At 42.5% G+C, this 25,342-nt stretch overlaps 1 protein-coding gene across 5 annotated transcripts in view; it reads left to right on the forward strand.

Annotated features, from left to right (window-relative positions):
* The first annotated feature begins 5,154 nt into the window (after window positions 1-5,154).
* Window positions 5,155-25,342, forward strand: part of LOC125457049 (actin remodeling regulator NHS) — a 396,554-nt gene continuing 376,366 nt past the window's right edge. For 4 of the 5 annotated variants that reach the window (XM_048540747.2, XM_048540751.2, XM_048540748.2 and 1 more), the window contains exon 1: window positions 5,155-5,670. In XM_048540747.2, the coding sequence (XP_048396704.1) occupies window positions 5,400-5,670 (271 nt within the window). In that variant the 5' untranslated portion in view covers window positions 5,155-5,399. Of the gene's footprint in view, window positions 5,671-8,990; window positions 9,120-25,342 lie in introns of those variants that run through there. The other variant, XM_059650396.1, reaches the window with a different exon arrangement.

Here is a 25,342-nt window from a genome sequence, read left to right on the forward strand (position 1 = left end):
ATCAGAGAGGGGGATGGGGTGAGGGTTCTGGAACAAATAGGGAGAGAGGGGGAGGCGGACCGAAGATGGAGAGAAAAGAAGATAGGTGGAGAGAGTATAGGTGGGGAGGTAGGGAGGGGATAGGTCAGTCCAGGGAAGACGGACAGGTCAAGGAGGTGGGATGAGGTTAGTAGGTAGGAGATGGAGGTGCGGATTGGGGTGGGAGGAAGGGATGGGTGAGAGGAAGAACAGGTTAGGGAGGCAGAGACAGGTTGGACTGGTTTTGGGATGCAGTGGGTGGAGGGGAAGAGCTGGGCTGGTTGTGTGGTGCAGTGGGGGGAGGGGACGAACTGGGGTTGGACTGGTTTTGGGATGCAGTGGGTGGAGGGGAAGAGCTGGGCTGGTTGTGTGGTGCAGTGGGGGGAGGGGACGAACTGGGGTTGGACTGGTTTTGTTTCATATTTATTTTCTTTTGATCCAGAGGTAATTCAGTCTGTGGATCAATACCTCAGGTAATGGTTCAGGCTTTCCCAGTAAAGCTGATAGAACAGGCTGTATACACAAGCCCATGCTGGAGATCCTTCTGAGGTTAACCAGGAAAACTATTTTCTAATCAACCTATTCAGAGATGTTACGGCACACTTCGGGAACAGGTGAATCTAAAACTGGCCCCCCGGGTCGAAGATAGAGATACTCCCGCTATCACAAGAGCTGTTTTCAATACCGATGCTTGTCAGAGTTATGAAGTGAAGTGATGCATTCACACCAGGTTTATTTCAGGCATCTTGCAGAGTTACCAGGTTTGGAAGTATTAAGGGCTCTTGTGATGGACAAGGGGTCCGGGTTCAAGTCCCACATGCTCGAGAGGTGTGTCATAACAAGTTGGCTAGAGTTTTTGTTGAGAAGTACAAAGGGAAGCAAAGCTGATTTAGAAATGATTTAGTACTGCAGCTGTCCCTCAGGAGCGATTTCGCGGTGGACGCTGGTTTACCAGAGGAACTTGATGCAATTTGAATATTTGAATGGTGATTCGGTCAGGTAACTCCCTGAGAAGCAACCGCCAGTCCGTATAAATCATAATTTAACTAAACCAGTAACAATAACTGTAAGGAACCAACATAATTGCGTTATATCATCTTAAATTGGAAACGAATGGCATAAACTGAAGTAAAAGTAAAACGCTGGAAGTTTGAAACAGAAAAAAAAGTAGGAAAATGTTACAGAGAGGAAGATAAGACTTGTATTTATCCGGCCCCTTGAACAAGAGTAAAACAACAACGAAAGATAGCAGGAGGAAAGGAATCGGAGGCGACCAGGAGTCAAAAGCCAAAAAGTGAATAAAATGAGAGACGACTAGAATCGGAGAACATGGGGATAAAATCTTGGTTATCTAGGCAGAGCATGCGAGCAGAGCGAGCGGGCAAGTGCAAATATGTAAGATCGGAGCACAGAGCCTAGAAGAAAGACCAGAGACACATGAAGGCTCAGGACTGCCCAGAGACACCGGATAAAGCCTAACCAGAAACCTGAAATCCTGAAAGATATTTCTTTAACCATCCCAACAAATGGTATGCAATCTCTGACCACAATAGCACCCCGAAAGCTCATCAATCTCTCTTCGTTTCAGTGTGACCCTGGCTCTTTTACACATTCCCTTCGATTATTGAGGCTGCCAGAAACTCCAGATGTGGGAGCTTGTGGAATCTGCCCTGCAGCCCCATCATTGCTGCTTCAATGCCCCACAGCAACACACAGGCTTAAAGGCAGCCAATACTCACTCTCTCTCTCTGGGTTTCGACTCGGTGGGGAAAAATACACCAAGATCAGCTTCCACATCTTTCTGAAGGCCCTGATTATTTTTTCCACCTAATTTCCACTAACCATCTTGGCTCGTACCTGAATTCCAGGTGAATGGGTCCGAGATATTCCTGCTGTCTACCAGGGTGAACCGGATGAGACGTTGAATGAGACAGAAGCAGGTCACTCGGCCCGTTTTACCTGTGCGGACTTCGACGCCCAGAGTCCCACGCTTAAGATGAAATTGCGTTGACGTAGCGCCTTTCAGGACCACTAGAGCTTTCAGGACCACTAGAGCTTCCAGCCAACAAAGTCTTAAAAGGAAAGAACTGGTTCTCACCTGAACTGAGAATGTTTGGTGACAGGCTCAGTACACTAAAAACATTTTTGTTTCCAAATCCTGCCCATACAATATTAGAAATCGTTGACGTGCACTAATTTCTAGTGAGATGTACAGTAAATTTAAAATCAGCTAGTTTTGAATGTGCAAACTTTTTTGGCCAAATGGAGAATAATGATGGGTGCATCTGGAAACTGTTGCTGTTTTCTGCGGCGAATTATTTCCATAAACCTTTGCTCACCGGTTTACCCTTAAATTAATAAACTAGCCAAATCCTTTATCAGATAAATGTCCTATTGTTGGACTCACAATTTTTTTTCACAAAAAGGAGTAATAATGTCAGGGCTCTGAAAGTGTTAAGCAGGGTAACAATCTCCAATAGTTACCGTCGCTGTTTTGTTGTTTCGTTACAGTGTGATGGAGCTCTGTCTCCAAGAAGGATGTTGGCAATTTAAAACCAAGCGTTGCACATAAATCACAGCATAACGTATAAACAGCAAAATATAAATGAAAAATGTGTGAGGGCTACTGAAGGAAAGCAAACATTCCTGGAATTAGAGTCTGAAGAAGGCTGTCTGGACTCCAAACGTTAACTGTGTTCCTCTCTTCAAAGATGCTGCCAGGCCTGCTGAGCTTCTCCAGCAATTTCTGTTCTTGATCCTGGAATACAGACAACACATGAGGAAAGAACCTGAGTTCTGATGAAAGCCGTTCCCCACAGAGAATGGTTTCTCTTCATAGATGCAGCCTGGCCTGTTAGTGTCTGGGCCATTTAGAATTATAGAGTTGTACAGCATGGAACTTTGGTCAAACTCATCCATACTGACAAGATATCCAAAATTAATCTAGTCCCATTTGCCACCATATGGCCCACTAAACCCTTCTTATTCATATACCACCCAGATGCCTTTTAGGCATCTGGCAGTGGGGAGGCACGAATGATATTCAAAATCTCTTCACACATGTTGAACCATGGAATGAAGCATGATATGACTCTTGTAATAACCCTTTATCTGGGGATAACAAATATCCTTTGGTGTTTCATTTTGTTAGCTATTCTTCTGCAGATATTCATGGTCTACTCTAACCAGAATAATGACCATTGAGCAATGTTGATTGATACCCAACAACCATATGCTCAGTGTGAGACAGCGTATTTGGGAAAGGAAGGTGGATCTTCAGTGTAAAAGAGAATTGGCTGAAACTGTTGCTCTAATCCTTGCCCAGGAAAGAATTTGGTTTTAGTTTTATCTACCCAGCTGAACGATGTTTCAGATTGATGAAGGATTGTAAATTAAGAAGTTATCTGCCAAGTAGTTTTTAAATTTTAAAATGTTGTTAAAAATTTTTACCATTCTTTTAGCTTAGTGAATCATTTCATTGTGCTTTGCAGCTTGGTATCAGATCAAAGCAGGAATCTGAAAGAGTGATAAGAAGAGGGGAATACCTTAATGTGCATTTGAAACAATGGGTTCTGAGGTTTGATAACCGAAAGAAATAACGTAGGAGTTCAAAGTGAGAACAAAATATAGATACACTGAATGGAGGTGTATGGCTAAAGACCTGTTTAGGCACCGACATTACACCATTTTAATAGGAACAGAGAGTGAAATACTGCTCTAGTGTGAAAGACAATAAATAGTGCAGGTGGGTGCAGGAGATTGCATAGGTGTGTAGACCAATTAATGTTCTGTGACAATTCAATGAATAGGCAAAGCAATGGCTCCACAATCTGTTATCTCTGACTCCAGCTTCAGCAGTTCTTAGTATCTCTGGGCAAATCAAGTTCAATGTGTGTGAGAGCATGGTCATCCAATGAAGATAAATTGGGAAAAACATGTAGCCAAGTGATAAAGCGCCTTTATTTCACAGGAAATTGAGTATAAAGGCATAGAGGTTTTGCTAAAACCAAGCACTAGACAGACTACAGCTAAAATACTGTGAATGGCTTTGGTCCACTTTATGAACTAAACAAAATGTTGGCATTGGAGGCAGACCAGAGAAAGTTCACTATGTTGATGTTAGATATGGAGGGACTGTCTTATGAGGAGAGATTGAGCAGTTTCGGCCTCTACTCATTGCAGTTTAGTAGGTGACCTTATTGAAACATCAAAATTCTTAGGGAATTGGCAGGGCATATATCCAAAGGTTGCTTTCCCTCGAGACAAAATCTAGGACCAGAGGGCGTAATCTCAGAATAAGGGATTGCACATTTAAAACCGAGATGAACAATTTCTTCTCTGAGGTAGTGAGTTGACTATTGAGGCTAGGTCAGTACGCCAAGGCTGAGGTTGACATTTTTATTCAGTAATGAAATCAGGATTATGCGAGGGGAATGGCTGGAAAGAATCGTCAGATCAGCTATGATCTCATATAATGGTGGAGCAGATTCAATTAGGTGAATCGCTTACTTCTGCTCCCAAATCTTGTAGTTTTGTGAATTAGGAGTTCAAGTGCATAGTTAATACATGAGAACAAAAGCGACTTTTTTTAAGAAAAAAGAACGATTGAAATGATCATCTTTGCCTCGAAGAAGCAAGTCGTACTGAGCCCAGGTCGGAGATGGGTGAACTGGAAAGTGTACCACAGCTCAGCTATTACCTAATGAAATGGTGCTACACCTAGATGAGTCGAATGGCCAACCCCCTTCCTCGTGTGAGTATGGAAAGTCTGAAAATATGGGAGCTGACTTCCGACCTGGGGGGGAGGAGGAACCAGGAGAATGTACTAAATTAACGAAGCCAGGGATTACCAAAGTGGCGTCCGCTCTCAGCGCCTCTTTGCCTGTCAACCAAGTATTTCCGAGAAGCGCAGCCGCTGTTGTAATGTAGAAAAGGACAAAATACATTTAGCGCGCAGCAGGCTTCCACAGTGCGATATGGGCAAGTGAGGCAGGGCTGACACTTTGCACACACACACACACTGACACCCTCCTGAGCTGGTGTTTGAGGTAAAAAAAATCCCAGCTCCCGATCCAGGCGATCCAGCGCCTGGTGTTCCGCGCAACATTTAAAACCTCTTCTTTCGGAAGGGGGGAGAAAAAAGGGCACCAAAAGGCAACTGATGATCGCCAAGGCGGACAGAGTGTGGGTTGCTCTCGGAGAAGGGTCGCCTCCGACTGCGGACGGGAAGGGGGCACTATGCTCGGCAGCTCGCCGGTGTGATAGGGGCCGGGGGCCGAGGGGAGAAGGAGGGCGACAGTGCGGGAACGCAGGAGGCAAACTTTCCGCCGCTGCTCCGGCTCATCCCAGCGCAACTCTGACGCTGCGGCTGCGGGCGAGAGATGCCTTTCCCGAAGCGCATCTGCAAGCCGCTCGGGCTCAGCCGGCCGGCTTCCGGGGCCAGGCTCTTTGAAGAGCTGCCCAGTGTATGTAACCACACGCTGGGCCGGACCCTCCGGCAGCTCTCGGAGCTGGCCAAACACGCCGCGGGGCTCTTCCAGGAGATCGAGGATGAGGTGCTGGGCGTCCACCGCCGCGTCTCTACCATCCAGAGGAAGATCAGCGAGATCGGCGCCGCCGTGAAAACCCTGGAGCCCAGGCAGCAAACAGTGCGTAAGTGGAGCATTCTGTGCGAATTCCTCAATCTCAAATGTCCTGCGCAGGGAGAAGTGAGTGAGTGCACTGCTGCGATGTGCGAGAGGCGGCAAGATAGACAGACCCTGGTGGGTTAATCATGTAACCCAGTCTGCAGTATCTGACTGATCCGTGCAATGTGTCCTGGAAGGTGTTAGCTGGAAATCGAATGGCTTGTCACCTCTTATCATTAAGGTTTAGGGTCCCAGTTGCATTTCTTGCGTCCTGTTTACTAAAGTCCGCGAGTACTTTTCAGCTTGCCGTGTCGGGCGCTGTGTGTTTGATCTCCCAGATGGTTCTCCCTCGTTTTCTTTTGCTGTGTATTTTGATCTGGGGACAATCTTGTTTTTGCCTTCTGGGTCACACTGTCAGCCATCCCTTTTGTTTGGGTCCTTCGTTTCGGAAATGCTGTGACTTTCAGTAAATGCTCAAAAACAATCGCAAAGTTGTGGATATTGCCCCTTCCTCAAATCATTGGGAGGTATCGATTGAAATCTTTCTCCCTCTCGTTGGAGTAAACACAAGTCGACCCCTGTACAGTGATAATGGGAACATCTCTCATAGAACATTTTACACCGGAGTTTACTGAATGTTGAGTTATCCCAGTCCAGCCAGGATTTCGTATGCGTGTGTGTATGTCTGTTTGTCTGTGTCTGTCTATGCGTGTAAGTGTGTCTGTGTGTGTGTATGTGTACGTGTCTCTCTGTGTGTGTCACTTGTGGGTGTCGGTCTGTTTTGTGGGTGTGTGTCTGTGTGCGTGTGTATATCTGTATGTGCGTGCTTTGTGTGTATGTCTCTGTGTGCATGTCTCTGTGTGCATGTCTGTGTGTATGTCTGTCTGCGTGTGTGTCTGCGTGTGGATGTCTGTGCATGTGTATATCTGTATGTGCGTGCATGTGTGCATCTGTTGTGTGTGTCTGTGTACATGTCTGTGTGTATGTCTCTGTGTGTGTGCATGTCTGTGCGTGTGTCTCTCTGTGTGTGCATGTCTGTGTCTGTGTGTGTATGTGTGTGTGCATGTCTGTGTCTGTGTATGTCTGTGTGTGTGTGTGTGTGTGTGTGTATGTCTGTGTGTGTGTTCACAGATTTTCCCCCTGATGGCAGTAGCTACACTTCCTTGTTATTCAGAATTCGCGCTCCTTTCCCAGCTCCCGCCGTCTCTCGGTTTGCCCAGCTGTATTTTGCGGCTATTCCCCTCTCACCGCCTCCCCCCACCCCCTCTCTCTCCCACCCCCGGAGGAGTTTGTGGACCGGAGCTCAGGAACCCTGGCTCCCTGGGCTGGGAAGCTGAACCCCGGACGGCGTTCCTGGGATGGGGAAGAGTGATAAAGGACCGTTTCTGAGAGTGGGGTCAAAAAAGCGCTAGATTGTGTGAAGCAGCAACCAAACGGGCCAGCGCCAATTGGGAACCGAGAACCCACTTCCAAACATTGGCGAGGCAAGCAACACAGTGCTGGATGGAATCTTGTCTGAAATGAAAACACATTTCCTAATAAAACTGTTTCTCGGTAACATTAACCTGCGTGTGTAGTGGTTGTATTTAAAGTCAAAGACTGTGATGCTTTATCCACAGCCCGTTTCAGAATTCAGCTGTGTCACCCTCAGAGCGCTGGTGCTGTAATGTTATAGAAAGGTTGGCATTTAGAATGAGAAGGTGGCCTTACAGAGATACCATGACCCCGCCACCCCCCCGCCCGCTCTCTATTCTTGTGCCTGAGAGAGTTTACTGCGTGCCTGTGTGCAGTTTGCCTCGGATTTGGTGAACTTCCTCCTGTCTGTCCGCCCCTCACACACAGATGCAGTGGAGCCTGGAGAATGGATCTGAGCAGAGGCTCTTTGTAGACAGGCGCTGTGTGAAACCCACTGTTTTGTGCCTGGCTCTCTACCTGAGGAGAGCAGATCGCTTCTCGTTTCCGAGTGTGTGAAAGGGTTCGAATCGGCAGGTTGCCCCTGGGTTCCAACACAGCAGGCAGGGGAGTAAGGATCAGAAAAATGTTTCCCCGGTGAGTGAAGCCTGTAGCACCGACCTCCGGGTAGGCAGCATCTCCCGGCGCCCGGAGAAAGTCGAACCCAGGAACTGAGAGGAAACACAACGGTTTAAATAGCGGCAGATTCTGTGAGTTACCACTGACTGGTAGCCGGATCCCATCTCACAACACAGAGCTCGGGTAGACTGGAACCAATCAAAGGTTAAAGGCGCAACATCTGAATTTCCATTTATTGCCCACCGCCAGTAAATCCAGCCTCTGTCAACCCAATGTGAACTTTCCAAGCCGCCTCCCAGACAGTAGGGAAATATAAGGATTGGCCTCTGATCTCTTAACCACATGTCGAGAGATTTCTGCAAATCAATTCCGAACTCAAGTACCCGTGCCCCCATTTCAGGCTGGTGTGATGTTTTTAATATTGCCACGCCGTGTCCTGGCATCGATGCCTCCTCAAGGCCCAACATAATCATTCACTGAGCCCCGGGGCCGGATGGCGCTTGTGTGTGCGTTCAATTCCAAATGGCTTTCAATCAACCTGCCCAGAGATACCAGTGCACACCTCTGCAACACGTGTTGGCTGAACCTAGGCCTTCTGGCTCAGAGATTGGGACAGTACCACTGTAGCATAACAGCCCTCTTGTGCGTGCTGAGTCTCAGGTCATTTTTCACCACCTCTTCAACTTGCATTTGAGTGACCAGTCTTCCGCTAAACACCCAGAACACTAAGTTCATTTATTAAGTATAACAGCTCATCCACTGACTAAGATGAGTCATTGATGTGGGTCATTTTCTGCATTTGGGAGTATCCGCTAGATGAAGCCAGACAGATGATGAAATTCATTGCTATCTCTGTTATGCTAGCTCAGTTTTTGGCCAACTGAGGACCAGGGTCTCAAATTCAATATGAAGACCATAGTTTACTGGACACCAGTGATCTCTACACTGCTCCATAGATGTTCAGACATATGACAGCAGGTACTTTAATGAACTGGAGGACTGCACAAAGCTGTGCCTTTGCAAAGCCTCCAAAACTGATGGCAAGACAGTGAAACTGCTGAATCCCCTCTCCAAGCCTACCTGCTGAGCGTCAAGGCACAAATGACCCAAAACCAGCTCCTCTTGGTAGGACAGCATGTTCATATCCTGGAGCACAGCCTCCCAAAGTGACTGCTCCATTTGGAACTCTGTTATGGCTGGAGACTCCCAGGAGGACAACAGAAACTTTCTAGTTATGTCCCTAAAGCACTGGGGAAGATGCTGAACATATTGACAGTTTCCATTAAGGATGTGCAGAGCAGTGTCGATGTCTCAGACAGCGCACTCCAGGCCTCCAGATACCACTCCTACCTGACCGTCGAAGTGCTACCTACCCTCTGCATGTGGCACAGTCTGCAGACTGGACTGGTCAGCCAGCTCAGAACCAATTCAAATCAAATGCAAGTAAGTCATCATTGAACAACACGACTGTCTCAAAAGGAATAAAGCTGATACCTTTTCAAGGGCCAGTATTTCAAACAGAAAAACTTGTGAAGTCTGTCGTAAGTTATAGGCTAGTGCTACCATCATATTGAAAAAACCCTGATAATTGCATCACCTTAGATCCCACGGAAAACTGATTGATTCACAAATGTCCATGCTGAAGTGAACTATCAGTTTTCATCAGTAAATCTATCTGGGAAGGAATATAATCCTCTTTAACTAGCTGCATGCATCATGGGGCACTCATGGTGGTCTGTGGCTGCAAAGATCCCAGATGGTTCAAAATGAATTTTACTATAAATATTGACATGATTTAAATAGGTTTTCTGTGGGGCTTTGCAAAGGCTGGGAATTTGGATTGATAACCAGCAGTAGTTGTGCTGAGCTGACTAAACTTTTTTGGAGCGTTCAGAAATATGCCTGAGCAAGCACAGAAACATGCGTCTGGTCATTAGGTACCACTTTTTTTGATGGTCCCTGAGTTTAAAATTGACAGCTGGAGTTATGCTTTGCAAGAAAAATTCTTCATGTCTGGTGTGTGCACCTTGAATTCATTATCAGTTCAACTCTTTTCAATTTGTCTTTGTCCTTGCTCCATACAAACCAGGTGTAGTGTGGTGATGATCCTGGAATGTGGTGCCGGAAATTGATGCCATATCCCCAACTATTGCTGTAGTAACAGTGGACCCAGCAAATTACTTATGTCACTTACTGTGCAGCTACCTTGAAAGAATAGGGATATATCATTCTGCACATTACCTCTTCAGCACTAGAACTGACTGATTTACCAAGATTACATTAGGGATGAGGGTAGGTTACATAAAAGAGGGTCAAGACTGAGTGCAGTAATTTTTGTGGTGAACGTACTTTCTGAAACACATTAAACCACAGAATTCAGAAGATCTTAAGAGCAAACCCACATCTGTGTTGAATTATCCGATCTCAGCATGGATACTGGTAGGGCACCAAATTCACTCACATACCCTGTGTTAGGAAGGAAATAATGTCTCACTTATTCCTGGTACACAAGAAAATGTAGATGTATGGATCTTGGTCAGAGCGAGAAAATCAGATATCTTCCATCCTTTCTCAGAGAGAGACTAATCTGTTGATTTTCATTGCCTTAGGTCACATGCACAATTCATAGCTTTCTGAGAGGATGGCCTAAAGAAGTAGGATTACAGACAAAAGACAGGGAGCAAAGTGATCAGATAGGAACCCCACAAAGAAGTTCTGTCACATCTTGCTTTGAGTTAAGTGAACTGAATGAGTTGAAACATGCTGGTGGCTTGGTAGTCACACGCTTCAAGTATGTTCCCAAAACATTCATTATTGCTACCCGGATGATGTAATCACTTAAATACTAGGTCTAAGATTGAATGTTGTTTTTTTTCCCAATTACCTGAGGCCCAAGTCTGAAAAAATTCCGTGACCACATCTCAGACACCCGGAATGTGCACATGCAGGCAACTGAAGTACTGAGATGCACCCTCTCTATCTTGGAAATTGCTGCTGGATTCTTCATGATCAGACTCTTGATTTCATAGTAACATGAACAGCTGGAATGATGTGGAACAGCACAGACTTAAGCTCAAGTGGTTTTGAATCATTTTAATGTCCATTCGTAGCCTCATAGGTGGGCAACATCAACCATTTGTACAAATCAGTAGTCTTTGGTTCCTGTAAGAAATGTGAGAGGTCTAGTGAAATCAAAAGATTCATTTCCAAGTTACAGTTTGCAGTTAATAACTGATCATAAATAATTTAGTTGTGGTATATGTTAACTCGGCTGGGAAATACTGGCAGGCAACTAAATCTTTCACTGTGAAGTTAACATCTGGAGATTTATACTTTGTAATTACAGCATCAGTGATTTTCAATGGCTGCATTTGGCTGCAAGGGGCAGTCAAATGTTGACTATTCAGAAATTATTAGCTAAATTAGAATGCCATTGTTTTCGTTGGAAATCAGGATGTGGGTGTTTCATGGGAATAGTAAATGACTTACTTCATGGTTTTTTTTTAATGAAGAGTTGAGATTCTGAGTATTGTAAAGACCATGCATAAAAAAAAGGAGGAAGGGAAACTTTTTTCATGGTAATATTTTATGAATGGATTTAAGAATGTGAATTTGAGTGGCATTGCAATGAAAGGGCTGCTGTGAAGCTGTACTTACGTATTGCCTGTATGTATAAGCACCAACTCAATTGTAATATAGTGCCGTTATGAACTCCATGTACTGCTATAACAGGAATGGGTGGTACCATTATAATTTTACCTTCTGTTAATGAATACCACCCTCTGCCCATTCCTCTTACATGTGAAGGTATTCAGTGTTTGGTGGGATGTGGAAGGTCTGAGGCCAAGGCCTCTGGAAAATGTGAGTTTTACCTTGCTGTCGATTGTTAAATGGAGCAGTCAGATTAACCTTGGAACATTGGTCTACTTCACCATGAATAGATTTTTATAAAAATTTAAAAATAGCGTGGTTAAAATAAATTACACCAGCCTTATTTGCCTTCAACAGAACATCATTTTACCAGTACACAGTGACACTTTCTTTAACTTCCTTCCCAAATGTTTATGGAGGCACTTTTGTCTTCCAGAAACATTTTTCAATGCCTCAACAACAATTTCCTTTGGTCCAGGAATTGATTGATTGCAGCACTATGGGTGGGAGTTTCTAATCTGACTTTGAGACCAGGACTTCCCAGTTTTTGTATGATCGCAGGGTCAGTGCATCATTCAGTTATAAAGTTATAATCTGGTGATTTGCTTGTTGTTGTGCATGGAAAAGTAATTATGTGTAGGATGTGCAACCCAGATTAATAGTCATTCAGGATAGTTTAAATTGGTAAAAAAACAATTAGTCTGCTGTTAGAGGAGTAGTGTGATGTGTATGCATCTGCCTTTAAGGGTGCACTGAAAAATCTCACAGTAGAGCAATGTAACAATACAATAAATAGTCATCCTGTCTCCATATTGACTGAAATCAATTTTCTATATCTATTAAAATGTGATGTCTCTAATGGGGTTTGATTGGGAGTGCGTGTTTGAGATTTCCCTTGGTTAGACTATTTTAAAATAAATACCTTTTAAATGCACCACTTTGTCCATGTCGGTGTTGGCAGCTTCAGGCCTACAGCTAACAACAGGCAGCAAGAATATTTTGGGGTCTGGCCCACACCAACGAGCAGAGAATATAGCCTGCATGTTCTACATCTTTGGGGGTGTGGGATACCATAACTTGACTGTAGGCTGTGGATTAGTTTCTGTTCATGCAGGCTATGGTGAACGTTTTCCTCCCCTTCTCCATGGGACTGTGACCAAATGTGGCACCAACACAAGATTGGAGTTGAGGCCATCCTTTTCTGTATAGTTTAAAAACTGATACTTTACCCAGAACTATCAAGATGGCTTAGAACAAGAATCAAATTCATACTGGCATATCAGTTGGTTCTGTAGAAAATGCTATTTAAGTAGTTGAAAGATGTCAAGTTGATCCCAGCATCCTTTGGAATCAGCTACCAAATCACACAATTCATTTTGCAGATATATTCAAAATAACATTGGTTTAAAACAAATTCTGAATTCTGCACACTGGCCAAGTGATACCTTTGTGTTTGGGGCAGAGATCAGTCAGTTCAAAAGTCTGTCTTCCTTGCTACTTCTCATTTTAAAATACTTTGTTAGAAAATATCAGCACCACCATCAAACTACAGGTATCTAACTTATACAGATGAGCCCATAGCAACATCACAAAAAGAACAGATGTGGCCATAAAGTTGCCCTAACAGAGGGTCTTGACATGGTAACATGGGAGATACTAAGTTCTTTTATGATATATGGATGAATACTAACAAGGGAACAAGGGAATTAACAAGGGAAACAATTGAAGTCACATCCAAAAAGCCACAGTGGAGACTGGAAGGGGCTTAGGGATACAGACACATACTACAGTGAGAGTTCATCTTATATAAGTGTGCAACTTGACCTTTGGTGAAAAAATCCAAATTTTTTTCCTCATTGACCTGCTTCTCACTCAAGTCAAGCTTACTTTGCAGCACATTTGAAACTGGCTGTTCAGCTCTTCATAGAAAGTGGTTAAAATTACTTTTTGGCTCCTTTTTGCACCTGATTTGGTGGAAAGCTTGGTAGGAACAGTCTCTGATGTGGCAACTCTTTGATAAGCTGAAGCGGGTCATCATAATTAAATATATAGCAAGACAATGGAAGAGGGTTGATTTAAATCCTTCAAAAATATTGTTCTGGTCTAAGTTTACCCTCTTTTTTTGACTTTTACATGAATACATATGGCACTTTAGATGCAGCAAGTAATGGGAATCAAGACAAATGGACTGAAATGTGGTTGGCTTATTAGATCTTTTATGCCAATATTAACGGTGACCATAGATTTTGCATAAAGCACAATGGATTAGGTGGCATCGCAATTGTTATTTTGGATACCGTGTTGCAGAAAAACAGCTCTCATAATTACCTCTTACAATTACTGTAAGCAGGGTCACTTCCTTTCACTTCTAATACAAAGGAAAATCTCAATGCCTCAGTTAGTTGGGTAATTTAATAATGCACACGAGGTGTGGCCATAACACTAAATAGCTACGTTCCATTTAAATCAAGCATGTCAAAGAAGTATGCTCTGCAGTGGACTGTGGCATAAATATAGCTTAAGTGACAGTAAGGTCTGTTGTGTGTGAACCTTTGATTAAGTTGGATGTCGCCATCTGAAATCCAGCAGAATCTGTTTTGAGTGAAGGTGCCTCGTAATGTACATGTAACAGACATTTGAGAGCTCATTGATCTGACATTCCAATATGAGTTCCAATGAGTTTATCCTATGAACAGTTAACTCCTATAAACCAAGGAGATGCCAGACTTAATCCCTGGTCTGAGTTTAATTGCATTGAAGGTAAGGGCTTTAAATTTGGCCTCAGTGCTGTGACAAAGGCAAAACTGAGCAGCTCCCCACTCCTGGTCAACCAAAGTCAAACACTGCCAGAAAGGAGATATATGAATATCAGTGTAGAAGGAATTTGATTCGCCTTTCATACCCATATGGTGGGCATAGTCTTGCAGCAGCTGATGTGGAGGTTTGTACATGAATAATGTCTACTCAGATGTGGTAGCTATAGATCACCAGATCTCTTCCCCACTTGCTATTTATAGGGTTGTTATGATCAGTTACCACATCTCAACCTCCAGGATTCAAACCACAAACTGTTTCTTTGATTTTAGTGACTCAATTGCAATCAGAGACCTTGTTGACAGTTCTTCAAAGCCATGTATTTATGTTACGTCAAGTCATGCAAATCTCTTGACTAAGTACATCTCCTAAAGTTCGATTCCAGGAGCACTTAAAACCTTAAAGTGGCCTTGAAAAGAGGATTACCTGAGTTCTAATGCACTGTAGGGACTACAGGAAGTGGATACTAGCTGGCAGTCAGAAAGGGAAGGTGATTAACACACACCCAATAGCTAACTCCTGCATATTATTCTTGTCACTCCTTCTATGATGTATCATATTCAGTTAGAAAAAGGACCCGGAGGCAAAATGGGAACTGATGATTGTGCTACTGTGTATTTTGAATAGCCCAATCTGGCCAATTAAATCTTTAGCAGCTGAAAAGAACTGAAGTTTATTGAGTCAGTCATTTAGACCTGTATGAGTGCTAGAATTTAGCCATTTCTGTCGGCTCTGGAATGTAACTAGCTGAAAAATTTCCACAAGGGTAAAAGAAGGGATGGAGAACAAAGAGTCAAAATGAAATGATTTTACTGGCACACAGCATCATATTGTCCAAATTGATGAGGTCTGCTGATTCAATACATAATGTCACGTGTACACACTCTCTCACTCTCTCTCTCTCCCTCTCTCTCTCAAACATGCAAATGGTGTATTGACGGATTAGCCACACTGCACTTCTGAACTCAGGCAGTGAGATGGCACTTCCATTATGGGAGTTTGCCTTTCTCCTTGCCTCATTTAGCACTTTTTAGCAAGGTGCACTGAATTGTGAGCCACAAAAGAGGTCTCAGACTTTAGCTGATTTTATTGTATTTAATGGCACTGGTAGAGCAACAGTGTCACGTTCAGTATAAATCTATTCTCCATGATGAAATACTTCAGGAGGCCAAACATTACAAGCTGCAAAGACACAAGGGCCTGGCATTCAATTCTGTAGACATGCTTTGTCTATGTCAGTCTTTTACAAAGTTAAAAGTATCTATCTAAGACAGGTTGTTGTTACACAGAAACTTGAGGCAAGAAAGCTTTACAAACTGAAGGGAAAAGTGTTAATGAAAATGAATGTAATATTTTTAGCCTCAGGTTATTACTGGGAAAGTGATAACTTATTTTAACAATGTGGCTGGAGGCCTCATAATCATTCCTAACAGTTTAGTGACAGAACAGACCAAGCACTTACTAGTTCGAAGAACATTTATTTTTTCATGTAATCAGTACAGTGTGTAATACCAGATAATCACATTTAATGTTACACGTTCACTTCTATATATTCTTTATGGATGCATAAAGGAATCCTCGGAAACACCAGGAAGAAATGTCAAAAGAAATGCTACTAATGAAATACTTATGTTGTATATCTATCTATTGTAAAAAAAAATATATTTGTTACTGGTCTCCTGAAAAAGCTGCTAAATCCTGACCTAGGGTACAGTCTGCAGTTGAGTATAGAAGATTAAGAGATGATCTAGTTAAGGTGTTTAAAATGATGAAAGAATTTGAGAGGATTGATAGAGAGAGATTAGTTCCTCTCAAGGGGCAACTTCATGATAAGAAATTTGAGCCAGGCAGCCATCCATTTCACGGATGGTGGTGGAAGTCTGAAAATGTCTCCTCCAAAAATCTGTTTGAGGCTGGGTCAAATGAAAAGTTAAGGATGGAAAGGTTGTGTCTGTGAGGATGTTAAAGGTTTCAGAACCAAGCCAATTGGAAACATGCGAAAACAATGCACAATGTCTGTAAATTGGGTTCCTTAAAAATAAATCTAGAGCTGGAGGACCACGCAGTGCATTTTCCTCTAACCCTCAAGTGTGGACAATGCACCGGGAGCAAGATAATAACATCCTTGTGATCAGGTCATTTCAGTAGCTAGCATCTTTACCTGTGAATCAGAAGGTGATGGGTTAAAATTTCTACTTCAGAGACCTGAGCACAAAACCTAGCTTCATTCTCCAGTGAAGTACTGTGCTTCTGGCTGGCTCTACCATCTCTTCCATGAGATGTCAATCAAGGCTCAGTCTGCTCTTGCTGGTGGACAGAAAGGATTCCAAAAATGCATATTTTCAAAGAAGTGCCAGAGAGTTTTCCGTGGTGTCCTAGCCAACGCATTGTGATTATTTACTTTGTTGTGGTTTGTGGGACCTAGTTGGATGCAAATTTGCCCCATTTGTTCCACTGTAAGAGTGATGACTCTTCAATTACTTCAGTAGATTTACGCTGCTTTGGGAAGAACTGAGATTGTTGAAGATGTTGGATAAATCCAATTTGCTCTTCTTTATCACCAAAGCTATGGTCTTCAAAAGGAAAATGTTGCAGCTGTCAAATAGTTAAAAGCCCAGAGTTGTTGCATCGCAAGATACAAGGGGCTTTTGCTAATCAATGGCTCTGAAAGATGTTTGCTGACAAGTATCAAGGAGGATTACTTTTAAAGGTTCTCTTTTTTGAAAAAAAAAGACTCCAAATCAGCAGAATCTCACCAGTGTTTTCTTCTGTCTCTTATTTTTAAAAGGCTGGATTTGAGATCATTGCACATTCCAGTCCTTGGGAACAAAAGGTTGATCTCCCTGGGGTAACTTGTCCTGTGAGGTACTCACAAGACAGGCATCCTCCCTCTCTGACCTGAGTGATGGTAAAGGAATGGAGGGTTTAACATTACATCAGACTGGGAAGAGATGTGGGACAGGGAATGAGTGGGAGCACTGAAAACACAACAAATAAAATTCAGACTCCTTGGAGGGAAACCTGGAAAGTCTAAACTTACTGATGCTGTCAGGTGATCTTTGTGAGGATTGTTTTTATTAGCACAGTTGTGGTCTGTTCCTATAAGCTCATTCATTTCTTCAGAATGTACGATGGAAAGCAGACAGTATATTGTCGGGAGAAAAACCATTCTGAATGACTTTTAATTAAACAATTTTCGAATAATCTACCTCTTCAGTAGATTTCCCTCTACTTAATTGAATTCACACATCTCTTTAATCTTGAGGGTAGCCAACATTTTTTTAAATTCACTCGCACTATGCCAGCATGCCTGTCAAAGTCAGCCTTTATCACTCACCCCTATTAGCCCTGAAGAAGGTACTGGTGAATGGACTTGAACTATAGCAGCCCATGTTATTTAGATACATTCAGAGCCTAGTTGCTCCAGTATTTGCATTCCAGGACAGTGAAGGAACGGTGGTATAGTTCCGATTCAGGATACCCTTTAACTTGGAGGAGAATTTGTAGTGGGTGGTGTTCCGAAGTGCCAGAGATCCTTATCATTCCACATGGTAAGGACTATGGAATGGGGAACGGTGGTCAAAGAATTTCTGGCACGTTGTCGCAGAGGATCCTGAGTGTCCACCCATGTTGCATTTTCTCAATCTTGAGACCAGTGATGCATTGACCACAGGGGTCATTGGCAAATGTTGGGAGCTGGAGCATGTTGGCCAATGACTGACATAGGGGAGAGTGCTTTTGGTGAAAAATGGTCGGTGGAAGCTGTTGGTAAACAGTGTAGCGGAGAGGGCAGCTAGGCAATGATAGAATAGATAACAATGGGAATGGAGACTAGTTGGTAACCAGGATTTAGAGGGTATTGCAGGGGATCGAGTGTGGGGGTGGTGCGTGTTGTGATGATTATCAGAATAAGGGGTCGCATATTCAGATGAAGATGAGGAGGAATTTGTTCTCTCAGAAGATACAGGATATGTGAATTTCTTTATCGCAAGCGGCTGTAGAGATTGGGTCAACAAGTATACTCAAGGCTGAGGCAGACAGATTTTTATTCAGCATGAGAATCGAGAATTGTGGGGAAAAGACAGGAAATTGGAGTTGAAGATTAGCCATGATCTCATTAAATGGGAGAACTGCTGCTATATCTTATAGTTGCTGGAGCTGGTTATGAGTTGGAGAAGTCTGTCAGGCCATGGACAGAGTTAAGGAGGTGGAATGTAAAGCGAGGCAGCAAATGGATCCATGGAAATGGCTGAGAGGGATGGCTGCCTGCTGATCTGAAATGTGGTAAGAGAGATCGTGGGCATCAGTGGATGGGAAAGGGAGCAGCAGACCCGGGTTTGCAAAAAGGTGACAGAACTGGTGAGGGACTAAGGTGAGGGCAATGAATAGTGCATATGCCAACACATTTGGCACCGGGTTCAGAGAGTCCCTGAGCTGCTTGGGCATTTATTGAGGGGAGGAGGGATTCTGGGATACCTCCTGGGGACTGGATGGTCCTCCAAATTCTTGGTGGTGGTGCCACATTTAATTGAGCTTTTGGACCCCCAGTTGATGGGCTGAATGGAAACCTTGCACAACCAGATTTGGCAGCAGTGGGGTGTATCGTGGACGACTTTCTTGTAGATAGTACATAGAATACACAGTGTGCCAGTGATGAGGGAAAATAAATGTTTAAGGTGGTGGATCAGGTGCCAATCAAGTTTTATTCTGCATGTTGTCTGAAGTGAGGAAAGACTGTGTCACACAGCGAATAATTTGGATTGGGCATATGCTGGATGGAAGTGTGGTGGAGGCAGGCTCAGTTGAGACACTCAAGAGGACATTAGATGATTATTTGAACAGAAGCAGTTTGCAGGGTTATGAGGAAAGGGCAGGAGTTCAGCATTGAGTCAAAATACTGAGAGAGCTGATGCAGACATGATGGGCCAAATGGCCTTTTTCTGAACTAACGAGCAATTCTGTGAATTTGAGTGTATTCATTGAGGTAAGTTGAGAATATTCCATCACACTGTGGACTTGTGAATAGATGATGGTGGGATAGAATTTGTAGAATTGGAGGGTGAGTTACTCACCACAAAATTCCCATCCTCCAACCTTGTCTTGGATGCCCATGGCTGGTATGTCGGGTCTAATTCAGTATCGGTTGAATGTTAACCTTCAGAATATTGATAGTAAGGCTTTCATTGAAAGTAATGCCATTGAATATCAAGACAAGGTGGTTAGGTTTTCTCATGGCTAGAACTTTGGCAGCATTAGTGCCAGCCTAAGCTTTGTGTTGTCCATGTCTTGTAATGTACACAGACAGACTCCTTTAGCATCAGAGGAGTTAGAAAGGGGACTGAAGATCTTGCGATCATCAGTGAGGGTGCTCACTTCTGACCTCTATACTGGAGGGAAGATATTTGAAGCTGCTGAAGATGGTTGGGGCCACTATCCGAAGGAATTCTTGCAGTGCTATCCCTGGACAGAGATGAGTGACTTCAAATAACCACAACCATCTTCCTTATTCCAGATGTGAGTCTAACCAAGAGAAAGTTCTCCCCGTGATTATCAATGAAGTCGACATTACTGGAGCTCCTTGATGCGACACATATTCAATTTTTATTTCAAATTCAGGCTAGTCGTCATTCAGTTTCTTTGTCCATATTTGAACAAAGCCTCTAATGAGGTCTGGAGTCAAACTGGGCACTGCTGAATAGTTTATTTTTGTTTCTTTATTCACTCACGGGATGAGGGTGTCACTAGCTAGGCAGCATTTATTACCAGTCCCTAATTGCCCAGAGGGCAGTTAAGAGTCAACCACATTGCTATGGGTCTAGAGTCACATGTGCCACTTGGTAGCCGTGTTGACGATCTTGTTATTATGCTGATGACAGAGCATGTTTGTTAGATGTATCGATAGCCTAGAACACTGTGTTCTAGGTAGTTTCCATTCTTCCTTCGCTGAAAGAGCTAATGGAAGGAAAACTGTATGTAACATTTTTATTTATTATTGTTCTACCTGACTCCATATGATCAGAAATGAAATCATGGCTCAGTTATGGCAGTGGATACAGTATTCACAAATAGATATATTTCTTGGATGTAATTCTGCTCTGATGACAGTCATCTAGACTCGAAACATTACTTTGCTATCTCTTCATTGGTACTGTCTGATTCACTGTGATTTCCAGCATTTTTTTTTCAGTGTAGATTCCAGGATCTGCAGTAATTTGCTCCTAAATCTTAGGGGATTGGCTGACTGACAGAAAGCAGAGGGTCTGGATAAATGTATCCTTCACTGGATGGTGAACTGTATCTAGTGGGGTGCCACAGGGTTCCGTTCTCAGACCTCAACTATTTACGATCTATATAAATGATCTGGGAGAGAATGTAACATAGCAAAGTCCACAGATGATGCTAACATAGGTGGGAAAGCAAACAGTGATGAGGAAATAAAGAGTTTATGGTTGGATATCGATGGGCTAGGAGAATGGACCAGAATCTTGCCGATGGAATTCAATGTGGATAAGCAGGAGGTTGTCCATTTTGGCTGGAAAAATGAAACAGCAAATTATTATATAAGTGGATAGCATATTCGAAGTCAATGCAGAGGGACCTGGGTGTCTTTGTGCGTGTATCATTGAAAATGCTTTCACAGGTGCAGCATATAATAAGAAAGGCAAATGGAATCCTGGCATTTACTGCAAAAGAACCTGATTATAAAAGTGAAGAAGCATAGTTACAATTATATAAGGCATTAGTGAGACCACATCTGGAATATTGTCTCCAGTTTTGGTCTCTTTACTTCGGGAAGGATGTGGTGCACTGGACGAAGTTCAGAGGAGGTTCACAAGGTTGCTTCCAGGGATGAATGGGCGGTTATATGAAGAGTGGTTGAATAGCTTGGGCTTGCACTCACTGGAGTTCAGAAAAATGAGTGGTGGGAGGGAATCTGGTTGAGGTATATAAAACAATAAGGTGGGCATTGGACACATGCTCTCCCTTGAGGGACAGTCTCAAACAAGCGATCATGGATATAGGGTGAGAGGAGCTAGGTTCAAAACTGAGATGAGGAGGAACTACCTCTCTCAGAGGGTTGTGAATCTGTGGACCTCACTGCCACAGAGTGCAGTGGAGGCAGAATCAATTAGCAGATTCTTGAAAGAAAGAAACATGTTGCTGATGAAAAGTGGGATGAAGGGCTGTGGCAAATGTTCAGCAAAGTAGAGTTGAGTCAAGGATAAGATCAACCATGATTATGTTACATGGCAGATTGGCCTCAAAGGGCTGAATTGTCTCCTGTCACTACTAATTCCTGTGTTCCTACCTAATTGGAGCCATTGTTTTAACAATATGAAAATACAGGTACTGCGTAGAATACAGTGAGGGGAAATGTTCTTGGTAAACCAAGAAAGGGAAAAGAATGACTTCTCAGTTATTGTCAGAGTTGGTTTTGCCTGGGATAACTCCGTTTTAAGGATCTGAGTGTATCCTCTCATAAACTTGGCTGTTCCCACATTGAAATCTGCTTCTTGCAGAAAACTCTTAAAATGCACTGACTTGTAAAGTGGTTTTGTAAAAACTGAAAATCTTACAGGAGAGCATTCCACCGGTGGGAGAGGGTTAATTATGTTTGGTTTACAACAGGAATCCTGGCAGGTTTTACAAAGCACAGTTTTATTGGGTAACGCACATTCCTCTTCTTAAGTATACGGAAGGTAAGTGCCGCACTGTTTTTAGATGTTACCCAATTATAATGTGAAATCAAAGGAATTCCTCAGTGATGCCTCCCATGAAAGCCATCTGAAATAGGCAGGCTATGTCAAAGGGCAAATGATTCCATGTACATCTTTGGATGTTTGTCCCTCGATGAAGTAATCCTATATAATTACAAAAACATCTAATACCCATTAAAGTAACCTCCAAAATCCATTCGGATGCATTCTTTTACTCCACGAGAATGAAAACATGGGAATAGTTTGAAAACGAAAACTTTATAAGACAAATGCTAATTGAAAGGCATGCTGATGGCCAAAGAAGGACTTGCATTTAGATAACATCTAATCATCTTTTTCAGAGTCATTGCAAAGTGCTTTCCACAGAGCAGACTACTTAGCCATGTTTTTTGTCTGTGATACAAACATTTTGCCTGCCAGAAGACCCAACAAACAGCAAATGGAATGGTTAACCAGTCTTGGTAGTATTAATTAGTAAAGGAATAATGGCAGGAGCACTAAGGGAATTCCCCATCCTCCTTTCGACTAGAATTATTGGGTTTTTTTTCACACCCTGTCAGGACAGACAGTTGGATCCTCAATCAAATACCTCATCTTAAAAATAGTATCTGGCAATGCAGTGCACCCTCGCAACTGCACTTATGATAAGGGGTATGGGGTAGCTTAAATTCAGCAAATTCTTAGTGTGGGACTTGGCCTCAGGGTTGTGAGACAGGAGCACTATCACCTGACAGGTAAAAGTCACAACTGTCTGAACAGGAGGTGTAATGGAAGTTCTATAATGTTGCACAGAGAAGTCTTTTGAGAAAATAACAAATTGAATTAAGAATTAATAACATATTAGGGTATGGTCAGGCTTGTGTCTTACACTTGCAATATCAGTGATGTCAAGGAACTATGATTGGATCAGCTGTATTATCTAAGTGAAGTTGGTTCACCCTTCATTTCCCTCGACTAGATCTGGAATCTGTCTGAACCTGCCACCCTTAGTTTCTAACCTGCCAAACAAGAATCAAAATCTTAACATTCAGGCAGTGTGTGAAACCTCTGCATTTAATATCCAGGGGATGCAGAGAGAAACTATCCAGAAGACAAATTGGCCTTTATTAAAATTACTGATTTCTCTTTTCTGACAGATCTATTAAAGTATTTTTCTTCTTACCCCTGCACATTTAAAACTCACCAAATTGGCCATTATTCATTTTCAGAATCAGCAAGCTGTTATGACAGAGAAACCTTCCTTTTGCCCAATATTTGTACTTCCAACTGAATGGACTTGGGGTTGGGTTTTAGGGTGTGGGAATTTTTAAAAATGTTTAAATGATGTTAAATCAAAGAATTTGTACTTCCCAGTGAACTAGCAACAGCCTATAGAAGGTTCATGGATTTCAGCAAGCAAGGCTGAAATTAGTCTCAGCCTTACACGGTAAAATCACACAATATTAGTTCTCCAACTATAACTGGTGTCCCTTGTACAAATTTTCATAGGCGTTGGTCTTGGAAAGTTGTCATGGATCCAAACTCACAATGTGCCAGTATCTTCAGAAGAGAGGCATTTCTCAATATTTGAGATATAATTGGATAATTTTAATAGGATATCACAATCATGTGCCACAGGATGTTTGGACATGATTGAAGCCTTGTGCCCATCATGGGCTGCATGGTGGCTCAGTGATTAGCACTGCGACCTCACAAGACCAGGGACCCAGGTCAATTTCATCCTCAGCCAGTTGTCTGTTTGGAGTTTGCACATTCTCCCCATGCCTGTGTGGGTCCCCTCTGACTGTTTCCTCCCACAGTCCAAATATGTGCAGGTTAGAGTGTATCGGCCATGCTAAATTGCTGATAGCGTCCAGGGATGTGCAGGCTAGGTGGGTTTACAGGGATAGGGTTGGGGGTTGGGTGTGGTTGGAATGCTCTTCAGATGGTTGGTGTGGACCCGATTATGCTGAATAGCTGGTTTCCACTCTGTAGGGATTCTATGTGGAAATATTGGCTGAATTTTCAGGGTGACAAGATAAAAATGACCAAAGTATCACAAGACGTAAAAACAACAGGCTGAGCACTTCTATAAAAATTTTCAAAGGAAACATGCACAGGCCGGGAGCTTTCAGTTGGTTGTGCTGGAGTTTTTCATACATTTCATCTGAAATTGGTGCCATACATCACAGAATTTAAGTGCAGGTTACATCCAATATAAATTGAACTGTGACAATTTTTCTACTCATTTAAAAGATATTCTTATTGAGAACGGGTTCTGTCCACAAAACATGCTTGCTCTAGATTGAATTACCATTGCAAATATCTGCCAAACTCACTTGTTTCCAGATCTTTGAAGGGGAATAGGGCATGTTTTCAAAATCTTCTGATTATAATAATTCACCTATTCAGAAACTCTACCAATGAAGCTGGGAATGAGTCTACATATATTTTGTAAAGTTACTTTTCAGACTCAAATTGCTTTTTTTTGAGATTGTGATAGTGACAAATTTTCAGCTATATTAAACAAACAGAAGCAAGTTTCCAAATTTCACTGTATAACAGAACGGCTTTTAACGCAAATCCTTCAGAATATCATTGTCACATACTGCCACATTGCCATAGCTCTCACAGGTTTCGCATTCAGAGATGCGTAAATGTCCATGAATGAAAACTTGAGGGGAAAATATCAGTGCATTTCAATCCAATGTGAAACCTCTACAGAAGTGCTTAATGTATCAAAGCATATTACCTTTTTGAAGTATAAAACAATATCTGTTCTGTCTTTAACATAAGTGATCATTGCCATTTAACACTATTGATTATTCTTCACTTGGTACATTGATCTTTCCTCTTTAGGCGGATCTGATTGTTGCCTCTAGTCACTGTTTGTTTAACACCAATAATTATTGCCTACTTAGGCACTACAACTTGAAGTAAATAAAGTGGTATTTATAAATTAATTGATGATCCCTTCAGTTTGTGGAGTGCCATTGAATTTTAGATACTGTGATAATTTATGAAATGCTGTTGTATATCTGTGCAGAGCAAGGTTCCACAGAAATCAATGAATGTTGCTACAATTTGCTTTTGTGATGTTGGTGGAGTGGTAAATATTAGCCATGATTTGCTAAATTAAGGGAGACAAACCAAGTCTATTCAAGCTACCCTCTTAACAAAACCTCTAAACCATTAAATATTTTTTTAACTATTATTTATTCTTAGGATGTGCATACTGCTAATAGGGATTGCTGAATTCTTGCCCAATTCTTGGCTCTGATGGTGGACCTTTTCCTTGAATTCATGTGGTCCATGTGATGAAGGAAAGTTGTTAGTTAGTGTTTCAGCACCTTGATCAAGGAATGTTGAAGGAATGATGATACATGTTGCAACTCAGTGTGTGTGAACTTGAGAACTGGGACGTGAAGCTTTCCCATGCACCATGTGTCCTTGTCCTTGTAGACAGTAGAGAACAGTGATTTCAGTATATGTTGCAAAGAAGCC

The sequence above is a fragment of the Stegostoma tigrinum genome, chromosome 12 (genome assembly GCF_030684315.1).
Source record: "Stegostoma tigrinum isolate sSteTig4 chromosome 12, sSteTig4.hap1, whole genome shotgun sequence".
Classification (NCBI taxonomy): Eukaryota; Metazoa; Chordata; class Chondrichthyes; order Orectolobiformes; family Stegostomatidae; genus Stegostoma; species Stegostoma tigrinum.